Source organism: Microcebus murinus, chromosome 1 (genome assembly GCF_040939455.1).
Source record: "Microcebus murinus isolate Inina chromosome 1, M.murinus_Inina_mat1.0, whole genome shotgun sequence".
Taxonomy (NCBI): Eukaryota; Metazoa; Chordata; class Mammalia; order Primates; family Cheirogaleidae; genus Microcebus; species Microcebus murinus.
Window position 1 is genome coordinate 67,582,983 of NC_134104.1, and position 12,484 is coordinate 67,595,466.

The 12,484-nt window shown below is 37.9% G+C and overlaps 1 protein-coding gene and 1 non-coding gene across 4 annotated transcripts in view; one reads left to right on the forward strand and one right to left on the reverse strand.

The window, feature by feature from the left end:
• Positions 1-12,484, forward strand: part of DRC9 (dynein regulatory complex subunit 9) — a 68,669-nt gene that overhangs the window by 53,505 nt on the left and 2,680 nt on the right. For all 3 annotated transcript variants that reach the window (XM_012780414.2, XM_012780413.3, XM_012780416.2), the window contains exons 7-10: positions 725-886; positions 2,342-2,416; positions 9,801-9,932; positions 11,544-11,645. In XM_012780414.2, the coding sequence (XP_012635868.1) occupies positions 725-886; positions 2,342-2,416; positions 9,801-9,932; positions 11,544-11,645 (471 nt within the window). The remainder of the gene's footprint in view (positions 1-724; positions 887-2,341; positions 2,417-9,800; positions 9,933-11,543; positions 11,646-12,484) is intronic.
• LOC142874919 (U6 spliceosomal RNA) lies at positions 8,585-8,691 on the reverse strand. The gene has a single exon (XR_012922499.1). It is a non-coding gene; the product is annotated as a U6 spliceosomal RNA (small nuclear RNA).

The window sequence follows — 12,484 nt, forward strand, 5'->3', positions numbered from 1 at the left end:
GCTGGGACTACAGGCATGTGCCACCATGCCCGGCTAATTTTTTCTATATACATTAGTTGGCCAATTAATTTCTTTCTATTTATAGTAAAGATGGGGTCTCACTCTTGCTTAGGCTGGTTTAGAATTCCTGACCTCGAGCAATCCGCCCGCCTTGGCCTCCCAGAGTGCTAGGATTACAGGCGTGAGCCACCACACCCGGCCTGAATACATAATTTTCTTAATAAATATTGAGCCCTTAAAATTGCCGAACACTTGATAACCTACAAGGAGTTTCCACATGAATTCTCAGTGAATCCTTATAATTGTTGTCTAAGAAATTTCAGGCAGGGTAGATATTATTTTTTCTATTTTATAGAAGGTAAAACTTGGAGACTTTAATTGACTTGGCCAAGTTCAAACAGGTGGTGAGGTGTGGATGGGAAGTCAGTTCTTTTGATCTTTTTGACTAGTGTTCTTTCTATCGAAATGAGATATTAATGGGAAATCTGTGTGGAAAATAGTGTGCCTATGAAAGAATCTTGCGGTCCCAATTTTGAGAACTACTTTGTTATCTTTCATCCTCATTTATAGTATTCATTGTCTAAATTTCTCTTAGTGTGATAGTAGAAAAATAATTTTCATTCTTTATTGACTTATAAATATAAAAGGTAAGCTTAAGCCACTGACCAAACTGAATGGAAGTAGACTGCATTTTCAGTTTAGAAACCTAGTCTGTCTTCTACAGAATCGGAATGAATATATTGCTCACCTCAAGGACCAATTGCAAGAGCTGAAGGCAAAAACCAACTTGGAGAATCAGTATATGAAAAGAAATACTGAGCTGCAGATTGCCCAGACCCAGAAAAAATGTAACAGAACAGAGGAACTCTTGCTGGAGGAGATTGAGGTAATCCCTGCTACATTAGGAAAAGAACCAAGTAGATGGCATTTGAGCTGTCACTCCCCATATTGTCTCAGCTAACAAAGGAAGAGGGAGATTTCCCTCCATGTATCTTTCCAGTAACTGCCCCCCCTCACACTTGAGATTGAAAAGAAAAGCCTAAATGAAGACTTGCATATTTGCAAGCAGAGATTCTGATGGGCTTAATCCTACATCTCTTGCTTCTCTTACAATGACTTTGCAAATTGGTTGTACTTTCTCCCCTTAGTCATTTTATTCTTATTTTATAAAACCACTAGCCATTTATTTTTCTTTCTTTCTTTCTTTTCTTTCCCTCCTTCCCTTCCTTTCCAATGTTTTTGAAACAGGGTCTCACTCTGTTGCCTGGGCTGGAGTGCAGTGACATCAATCATTATAGCTCAGTGCAACTTCAAACTCTTCCGGCTCAAGCAATCCCCCTGCCTCAGCCTCCTGAGTAGCTGGGACTAGAAGCACGGACCACCATGCCCAGCTAATTAAAAAAAATTTTTTTTATTAATTTTTTATTTGGTAGAGACAGGGTCTTCCTATGTTGCCCTGGCTGGTCTCAAACTTCTAGCCTCAGGCTACCCCCCTACCTTGGCTTCCCAAAGTACTGGGATGATGCCATTTCTCTTAGTAATTATAAGGAGAGGGCAAAACCAGGTACGTAGTAACTGCAGTTTTTTGCTTGCTGCTGATATCATCCAACCAGTAACTTTTAGCCCTCCAGTAAGAAATACAAAATCTAGAGAGCTGAACTTCATTTCAAACCTAAATTTATAGAGATGAGATGTCACAGTGAAAAATATCAGGAGAAAGAAAGAAATGGTAGACCTTTTCATTGGAGGAGGAATGCTAGATGGCTAAAAGAACAACAGGCAAAGCTGGGCATGGTGGTGCAGTAGTCCTAGCTATAATACTTAAGAGGCTGAGGCCAAGACAGGAGGATTGCTTGAGGCCAGGAGTTCAAGGCCAGCCTGGGCAACATAGTGAGACCCTTGTCTCTGTAAGAAAAAAAAAGGACAACAGAAAGGACAACAAGCAATTATTCCCCAGGTGTGGCTTGAGACCATGGTGACACTCTTTTTTCTTGTACTCTGGAATTTCCATTTCTAGGCCTAAGAACCTTGTGCACTTAAAGTATCGTTTCTCTCCTTAAATGGGAATCACTTTCCAGGTAACAGGATTGTGGTCCTCTTGTTGGGGGGTACTCGCACGTATCTAGCACACTGCCAGCCACGTGGCTTAACAATGTTTGTGAACACGAATTGCGTTGAACTGAACTGAATGACAGCGCTAGAGCAATTCTGTGGAATTCTTGGGATCCCAGCTGGTAAAGGAAACCTGTGCTGCTGTCCAAGCTGCACCTCTAATCTGAAGAATTTGTGATTCCGACCCCTGTCAGGGAGAATTCCTTGTATTTGATTGTCGTTCTTACAGAAAATAAGAATGAAAACTGAAGAAGAAAACCGGATTCATATGGAGATTGAAGTGTTCCTTAAAAAAGAGCAGCAGGTAGGTTACCAAAACTTTTTTATCCTCTGATTTTTTTGTATTCCACTTACAAAATACCAAGGAGAGCAAAAAACATTTTTTTTTTTGAGAAAACATTATTACAGTTTTTCTACGTTGGTCAAAAGAATTTTTTTTTTTTTTTTTGAGACAGAGTCTTGCTTTCTCACCCCAGGTGGAGTGCAGTGGCATCATCATAGCTCACCACAACCTCAAACTCCTGTGATCAAGTGATCTTCCTGCTTCAACTTCATGAGTAGCTGGGACTGCATGCAGGCAGGCCATAATGCCTGTCCAAAAAAATTTTTTTAAAGGAAAGACAAATCCACCATAATTCTTCCAGCCTAATGAACATGTTCTTTCAGAGTTATCCATCTGAATAGATATTTTATATAGCTGTAATTTAAGTAAGTACAGGTAAAATTTTGTTATCTGCCTGTATAATTTAGCTTATATAAAAAACTGTTTTCTTATTCCTATATTGCTTTATAGTCATAGTCATAGTTTAAAAATAAAATTTACTGAATTTTTTAAATTATAAAAATAACATTTTCAGGCCAGGTGCGGTGGCTCACGCCTGTAATCCTAGCACTCTGGGAGGCCAGGATGGGCAGATCGCTCAAGGTCAGGAGTTCAAAACCAGCTTGAGCAAGAGCAAGACCCCGTCTCTACTAAAAATAAAAAGAAATTAATTGGCCAACTAAAAATGTATAGAAAAAATTAGCCAGGCCTGGTGGCACATGCCTGTAGTCCCAGCTACCTGGGAGGCTGAGGCAGAAGGATTGCTTGAGCCTAGGAGTTTGAGGTTGCTGTGAGCTAGGCTGACGCCATAGCACTCTAGCCCGGGCAACAGAGAGAGACTCTGTCTGAAAAAAAAAAAAGCATTTTCAGTTGAGGGAAGATTTTTAAAAATCACCAACTGCTTTTTCACCCATTTTTTTCATGTTATTAGAATCTCTTTATAAAATAATTTAAAATAGTTGTATAATGTTCCATTGAATGGTTATGCCATAGTCCAGCTATTACTCTTTATTTTCGATATTTAGGTTGTTTCCAAAGTTTTATTATAATGAATAATGCAGTAATGAAAGCTTTACCCAAAGAATTATTTTCTTCATTGCAGTTATTTACTAAAAGTAAATCTCAAGCATAAGATTATTATTTCAGAGAGACTGGTATTTTGTGACTCTTGATAAATGTTGCTAATACTTGCTAATCTATATTGCCATCAGCAATGTACGAAGGCAGTAATTTCAAGGTATCCTCAATAGTACTGGCCATTTTAAATATATTTTTTCTTTTTTTTGAGACAGAGTCTCACTCTGTTGCCTAAGCTAGAGTGGCTGTGGCATCAGCCTACCTCACAGCAACCTCAAACTCTTGAGCTCAAGCGATCCTTCTGCCTCAGCTTCCCGAGTAGCTGGGACTACAGGCATGCGCCACCATGCCTGGCTAATTTTTTCTATTTTTGGTAGAGACGGGGTCTCGCTCTTGCTCAGGCTGGTCTCAAACTCCTGAGCTCCAACAATCCGCCTGCCTCGGCCTCCCAGAGTGCTAGGATTATAGGCGTGGCCACCACTGCCCAGCGTTAAATATTTTCAAAAGTCTGCTAATTTAATGAATTGTTTTATTTTCATTTTAAACTTACTAGTAGAACTGTACAGAACATTTTTCTTTATATTTACTCAATTTATTTCCCCTTGTGTGAATTATATGTGATGGAAGTGGCCCTCTTGAAGGCAGAGACCTTTGCCGAGGTGCCCTGGGCCAGAGCTGGCTTATAGCTAGATGGATAAAGCTGGCAAGCAGGGAACTGTGGACCTGACTAAACAGTCCCCCCCTCCAAGTCCCCCCTCCCACCGCCATCAGGATGAGTACTCAATTTTATGAGATGGATTTCTTTTTCAATGATGAAACATTAAATACATTAATAGATTCGCTTATGTTGAGTAATCTTTAAATTCTTGGGATAAATCCTACCAGGTTTGACAAACAAGAATCCTCCTGTGGGCTGGGCGCAGTGGCTCACACCTGTAATCCTAGCACTCTGGGAGGCTGAGGTGGGCGGACTGCTGGAGGTCAGGAGTTCAAAACCAGCCTGAGCAAGAGCGAGACCCCCGTCTCTACTATAAATAGAAATTAATTGGCTAACTAATACATATAGAAAAAAAAAAAATAGCCGGGCATGGTGGCGCATGCCTGTGGTTCCAGCTACTCGGGAGGCTGAGGCAGCAGGATTGCTTGAGCCCAGGAATTTAAGGTTGCTGTGAGCTAGGCTGAGGCCACGGCACTCACTCTAGCCTGGGCAACAAAGCGAGACACTGTCTCAAAAAAAAAAAAAAAAAATCCTCCTGTGGTGGTATCAGTAAAACCTGTTGGTGAATGAATGCCACTGAGTGTCCCATACACCTACCTTACTCTAGGAACAAGAGACAAGTCCACACTGGAACCTGTCATGTTCCTCCAGCGCCCTCTACTGACAAAGTTTACCATTTTGCTCTCTGGCTATATTAATAGCAAGCATCCAGTTTCACAAAGCAAGGCAGTGAAGGATTAATTCGGAGCTGAGGCTGGGCGAGGTGACTCACGTCTGTAATCCTAGCACTCTGGGAGGCTGAGGCGGGAGCGATCGCTTGAGCTAAGGAGTTCAAGACCAGCCTAAGCAAGAGTGAGACCTCGTCTCTACTAAAAATAGAAACAAATTAGCCAAACAACTAAAAATAGAAAAAAAAAAAAATTAGCCGGGCATGGTGGCACATGCCTGTAGTCCCAGCTACTTGGGAGGCTGAGGTAGGAGGATCGCTTGCGCCCAGGAGTTTGAGGTTGCTGTGAGCTACAGTGACACCACTGCACTCTAGCCAGGGCAATAGAGTGAGACTCTGACTCAAAAAAAAAAAAAAAAAAAAATTGGAGCTGAGAGGCAATAAATTGATAACTGACACAAATAGGGATTATTTTTTCTTTTATCATTAAGTATGAGGTTTTTACTCTAGGTTTTGGTAGATAAACTTTATCAAGTTAAGGAAGTTTCCTTTTGGTCTTACCTTGCTAAAAGTTTTTTTTTTCCTTATCAGGATTAGTTCGCAATTTCATGAGATAGATTTTTTTCATCCATTGTGCTGATATAGTTTTTCTCCTTTAATATGTTAAGTAAGTAACACATTAATAGATTTGCTAATGTTGAGTCATCTTAAAATTCTTAGAATAAACCTTACCTGGTTATAATGTATTATTCTTTTAATAGACTACTAGAATTGATTTATAGATTTATTTTGTATTTGATAAGTAAGATTAACCTATACATTTCTTTTTTGGTGCTGCTTTATTGTATGGCTATCAGAGTTATGCTAGCTTGGCAGGACGAGCTGGAAGCTTCCCATCTTTTTGTGGTCTGAAAAACAAATTATTTATCTGTTCCTTGAAGTTTGGTAAAATTCAGTCATAAACAATTTTGTCTGGATATCTTTTTTTTAAGGGGAGATATTTGACTATCTTTTCAACTTTTAAAAAATGATTATTGATCTCTTCATTTACCTCTTTTTGAGTCATTTTTTTTTTTTTTGGTAACTATGTCTTCCTAGAAAATAATCCATTTTCACCTAAATACTGATTTCAAATTTATTAGTATAAAGCTTTGCTCTATAGCCTCTTTTTTTTGTTTTTTTTTTTGAGACAGAGTCTCGCTTGTTGACCAGGCTAGAGTGAGTGCCGTGGCGTCAGCCTAGCTCACAGCAACCTCAAACTCCTGGGCTCAAGCAATCCTTCTGCCTCAGCCTCCCGAGTAGCTGGGACTACAGGCATGTGCCACCATGCCCGGCTAATTTTTTCTATATATATTAGTTGGCCAATTAATTTCTTTCTATTTATAGTAGAGACGGGGTCTTGCTCTTGCTCAGGCTGGTTTCGAACTCCTGACCTCGAGCAATCCGCCCGCCTCAGCCTCCCAGAGTGCTAGGATTACAGGCGTGAGCCACCGCGCCCGGCTTAATATAGCCTCTTAACAGTTTTCAAATGTCCTTCATTTTTGTAGTTATATCATCTTTTTCATTCTTTATTTTTTAAAATTGTGTCTTCTTTCCCCTTTTCTTATGAAAACTTGTCAATGGTTTGACCATTTTATTGGTCTTTACAAAAAAACCTCCTCCTTTGCATTTATTGAACAAATCTGCTTTTTTCTCTGTCACATTGGTTTTTGCTTTGAGTAATTTTCTTGTACTTTCTTTAAGTTTATGTTGCTAATCTTTGTCTAGTTTCCTAAATGCTCAATTCATTTATGTTCAACTTTTGTTATTTTTTACTAATAATACATGCATGTCATCCAATATATTTTCTAAGTGTGTTTGGCTATGATTTACAGGTTTTGATCTATAATGCTTACATTGTCATTCCTTTCCAAATGACTTGTAATTTACAGTTTATTTATTTTTTAATTCAAAAGTTATTTAAAAGAATATTTCTTAAATGTCCAAGTAGATGGAGTTGGTGAGGAAAGACTATAGGCTTTCTATTCACAACAACCCTTTGATGTTTGTGCTATTAACCTCGTAACAACCTTTTGAGGTTTATACTCTTATTGTCTTACATTGTGGTATCAGAATGTGAGTGTAAGATTTATGTTTTTGGAATTTGTTGAGCTCTTATTTGGGCTTAGGGTTATGGTAAGGTCATGTTAATATTTCATGTATTTGAAAAGAATATGTATTCTTTATTAGGTACAAAGTTGTATAAATGTCTGTTAGTCTAGCTGTCAAATTCTTCATTTTGTTACTTATTTTGGTATACCTGAGCTATTGATTTCAGAGAAGTGTGATTGTCTCCTAAGATGATTATGGATCTGTCAGTATTGTATAGTATTTCTTGTATAGTATATATATATTTCTTGTATAGTATTGCTAATAATTTTTACTTTATATATTCCAAAACATATTAGAATATAAAGGTTGATAACTGTAATATCTTGTTAATAGGGTATGTTTTTTATCAGTATAAAATATCCCTTTTTGTCTCATGATTTTTGGCTTGAATTCTATTTTACAAGATATTAAATTCCCAAACCTGCTTTCTTTTTGCTCTGGTTGTTTTGGTTTAGCCCTAGTTCTTATAAGTAATACATAGCTGGATTTTTTAAAAAAAGAAAAAAGAGAGAGGTTTTCTTTTGATAGGGGGTAGAACGGGCTGAATTTTTATGTCCCCCCAAATCCATATATTAAAATCCTAATCCCCAAGGTGATAGTACTAAGTGAGGCCTTTGAGAAGTGATTTGGTCATGAGGAGGAAACCCTCATCAATAGGATTAATGCCCTTATAAAAGAGACCCCAGAGAGATTCCTTGCCCATTCCACCATGTGAGGTTAAAGCTAAAAGATGGAGTCCAGGAAGCAGACCCTTACCAGACATGGAATCTTTCAGCACCTTGATTTTGGTCTTCCCAGCCTCCAGAATTATGACAAATAAATTTCTGTTGTTTATAAGCCACCAGTCTATGGTATTCTGTTATAGCATCCTAAATGGACTAACATGGGAATTTATTCCAGTTAACTTTTATTGTGATTTTTTTCACTTGTTTGTATTTAATTTTTCCATCTCATTTTATGTTTCCTGCTTTTCAAGCTTTCTAGTTGTTTCTTTCCTTCTTAACTTTTCTTGGATTGATGGAATTTTTATTGTTTAATTTTTTGCTTTCTAGTATAAACTTCAGTTGTTTGCATACCACTTTCACAGTTTTATAGTATCTGCATACCACTTGTGTTATTGCTTAATATTTTCTACCTAATTACTCACCTAAACAACTAAATAAATCCTTACTATAAAAGGAAAGCTTGCCATAAATAGAAATTAATATAAATAGAATTATAATAAATACCAAATGATGTTAATACATTGTAACCAGACTCTCTTGCCTGTCTGCAGCCTGTTCCCTCTGTTGAAAAAAAAAGTGTTAACAGGAGTAAGAGAGAGATGTAAGAGATTTGATAGCACCAAACTGACATGTTCTCTCTAACTTAATCAGAATGATTGACTATGAATCATATTTTTAAAAAAATTCTATGCTATGTACCACCTAAGTCACCTCTTAATGTCTCATTCTTGAGGTGTATAGCCTAGGAGTTTGGAAGTTATACATTTCTGTTCTTTAATGGTAATCTTAAAATTGTTTTTCTGTAAAGTACAAAAAACATGAAACACTTCATGAATCTGCCTGTCATCCTTGTGCAGGGGACATGCTAATCATCTCTGTATCATTCTAATTTTGGTATATGTGCTGCCAAAGCGAGCACAACCCTAAAGATTTTAACATGTATTTACACTTTTTATTTCTCTTAAATCTAGAGTTAATCAATAGCTATACCTTCTTGCCTTTATTAAGGCAAAACCTCACTTACCTCTTCTCTTCCTCTCCTACATTCCATGATGAAATTATTTGTGTGTGTATATATATATATGTCTCTCATATATATGCATTGTACTATGTGCTTTACAGGGTTTATGTTATTTGAGCCTCACAACAACCCTTTGAGGTTTGTACTGTTACTGTTTTGTAGATGAGGGAACTGGAGGCTTAGAAAATTTAAGTAAACTTTGAGTACCAGAGTTGGGATTTGAACCTACACAGCTACCTTTAGGGTCTGTGCTCTTTCTATTAGACTGTACTGCCTACTTTGGGATTTTAGTTCTAGATTGTGATTTATTACTAAAAAGTATCATATATTTGTACCCTCTGAAATACACAAGAAAAAAATAAGAAAAAGGTATCATGTATTATATAGCTTAAATATACATTTTATTGGTTTCTCTCCCATTTCATTTTATTTTGCTATAGTACATTCTCGAGTAACTCTTTCAGAAAGATTGGGTATAGTGTTTCTTTCCCTAACATTTGAATGCTAGGTTGGCTAGGTATAGAATCTTAGAATCACATTTTATTTTAGAATTTTAAGACATAGCACCCTTCTTGACTAATACTTAGTGCTGTCAAAGAGATGTTTCATGCTATTCCTTATCCTTCAGACTTTTCTTCCTACTTTTTACTTCTTCTTCACTGCAACTTCCCTTATCCTGACATCTTGAAGATCCCCCTCCCCCAATTTTAAGTTGAGTAACACACAGTAAAGTGCATTAATATTGAGTGTGTAGTTTGATGAGTATTTCTGTATATACACCCATATAACTACCACCCAGATAGAAAATTTACAGTTTCCCAGAGGTCTCACTCATGCCCCATTCCCAATCAGTAACCCAACCCTCCACTCAGGTAAGTCACCACTGTTCTGACTTCTATCACTATAGAAAAGTGTTGCTTGTTCTTGAACTCTATATGAATGGAATCATAAGGTATATACTGTTTTATGTCTGGTGGATACCATGTTTTAATGTTCTTTCCTAATAGAAACTTGAGGAGAAGCTAGAGTTCTGGATGGAAAAATATGATAAGGACACAGAAATGAAACAGAATGAACTAAATGCTCTCAAAGCTGCAAAGGCCAATGACTTAGTACGCCTTCAAGATCTTGCAAAGACGGTAAGGAAGTAGTAAGGGTACTCACTGAGGAGTGAGTGGTAGCTAAGCTGGGTAATGCTATTTTTGGTCAAAAGTGGAGGGGTGCCTGTAAACCAGTGGGACTGATTTTTGATGATGACGATGACCACGACAATAGCAGAAGCTAACACTTACATATGGCTTATTCTGTCCCAGACACTTTTCTAGTATTTTACACATATAACTTATCTAACCCTCACAACCCCTTGAGATAGATACTATTATTTCCACTTTATGGTCTCTGAACATAATTCATAAATGATAATTTCCAAAAAGCTTCTGATTATGGTTTTATCATTGAATAAGTATAGAATTTCCCAAATTTCTCTTTTATTTATTTATTTATTTTTTAAAGACAGGGTCTTGCTTTGTTGCCCAGGCTGGAGTAGAGTGACACGACTAACTCATTGCAGCCTCCAACTCTTAGGCTCAGGTGATCCTCCTGCCTCAACCTCCCCAGCAGCTAGGACTACAGTCATGTGCCATCATGCCCGGTCCCAAATTTCTCTTTTATTTTTTTTTTTTGAGATAGAGTCTCGCTCTGATGACCAAACCAGAGTGCTGTGGTGTCAGCCTGGTTCACAGCAACCTCAAATTCCTGGGCTCAAACAATCCTCCTGCCTCAGCCTCCCAAGTAGCTGGGACTACAAGCATGCACCACCATGCCTGGCTAATTTTTTCTATGTATTTTTAGTTGTCCAGCTAATTTCTTTCTATTTTTAGTAGAGATGGGGTCTTGCTCTTGCTCAGGCTGGTCTCAAACTCCTGACCTTGAATGATCCTCCCACCTCAGACTCCCAGAGTGCTAGGATTACGGGCGAGAGCCACCACGCCTGGCCAACCAAATTTCTCTTTTAAAAGACAGCTGCTGGCCGGGCGCGGTGGCTCACGCCTGTAATCCTAGCACTTTGGGAGGCCGAGGCGGGCGGATTGCTCGAGGTCAGGAGTTAGAAACCAGCCTGAGCGAGACCCTGTCTCTACCAAAAATAGAAATAAAATTAATTGACCAACTAAAAATATATATACAAAAAATGAGCCGGGCATGGTGGCGCATGCCTGTAGTCCCAGCTACTCGGTAGGCTGAGGCAGGAGGATCGCTGAGCCCTGGAGATTGAGGTTGCTGTGAGCCAGGCTGACGCCACGGCACTCACTCTAGCCTGGGCAACAAAGTGAGACTCTGTCTCAAAAAAAAAAAAAAAAAAAAAAAAAGACAGCTGCTATTTGTATATGTACATTCTACCAAAGCTTTTAAAAAACAATATTATTTGAAGACACTAATCACACATTGAGTTAATTAGTATCTCACTTTTATGAAAGATTTTCTTACTTTTTACACACACACACACATACCCTTTATGAAAGATTTTAAAACTTAAATTTGAATTATTCAAACTGAAAAATTTGGGAAACAATTATAAAATTAATGTGAGAATATATATAATCTAGGAATCCAGTAAGTTTTTTCTTTTCTTTGGTTCATCTTTAGATTTAGCATGTTTTATTTTAAAATTTTATGTTAAAAGTACAGGGCTGGCTGGGCCACAGCTTAGCCAAGAGAGTACTGTAATATATGATTAATGTCTACTTTTGCAGATAAGGGAGTATGAACAGGTCATCATTGAAGATCGTATAGAAAAGGAAAAGAGCAGGAAGAAGATAGAACAGGATATGTTGGAATTAAAGAGCATCATAAAGGTAGGAAACTATAATCGGTATCCTGGGGCCCCATCAGTGCCATAGCTAGCCTAACACTGAGGAACGCAAAGCATTTCTTGTTCATGTATCAAACACATAGCAGTTTACCGCACAACAGATCTGCGAAGAAGCATCCCCTTTTGTTGTTATTGGAATGTGACACCACAGTCCATAGTGCAGGGAGACAGTTAACATAGAAAAGGACATGCCTCCAGCTCTTACTCTGGGGAAAAAGAGGTGGTTAGTAGTGGAAGCAAAACCTAGGTGTAGAGGTCAAATATAAGAATATTATTTCTAATCAAAACCAGCTCTTGACAGAATTTAATATCCTATTGCTCCTTAAAATCCTGTTTATAAATCAGCCCCAGACTATCTGCTGAATTCTGATACAAGTTCCTTTTAAAAAAGGTGGAAAGGATAGGCAGCAGCTTAGACAAAAATAGAGAGATTTTAGTTTTGTGTGAATTTGTATATATTAATAATGATGAAACTGGCAGGTCACAGATCCTGCAAAATATTTTCAAGCAAAAACTGTAATGCAAAAAAAGTATCAGCTGTACTGAAACTGTTGCCTGGAGAATGGCCCTTCTCTCTGAAGGCTGAGACCCTAGTGGGCAAACTGTAGTTTGGCGTGTATACTGGGGGGTGTACTGAAAAAGTAAATTTTAAAGTACATTCAGGACCAGGTAGCCAAACCAAGTTTGAGCTTTTCATTAGGAAAGAGTCAGATATATACATAGCAAGTATTTCTATGGTATTCTCCATTTGTCAGGATTCCAGGTTTAGAGAAAAAACATAAGGTCTAGCTGAAGACCACTTCTATTTTCTTTTCACTAGTC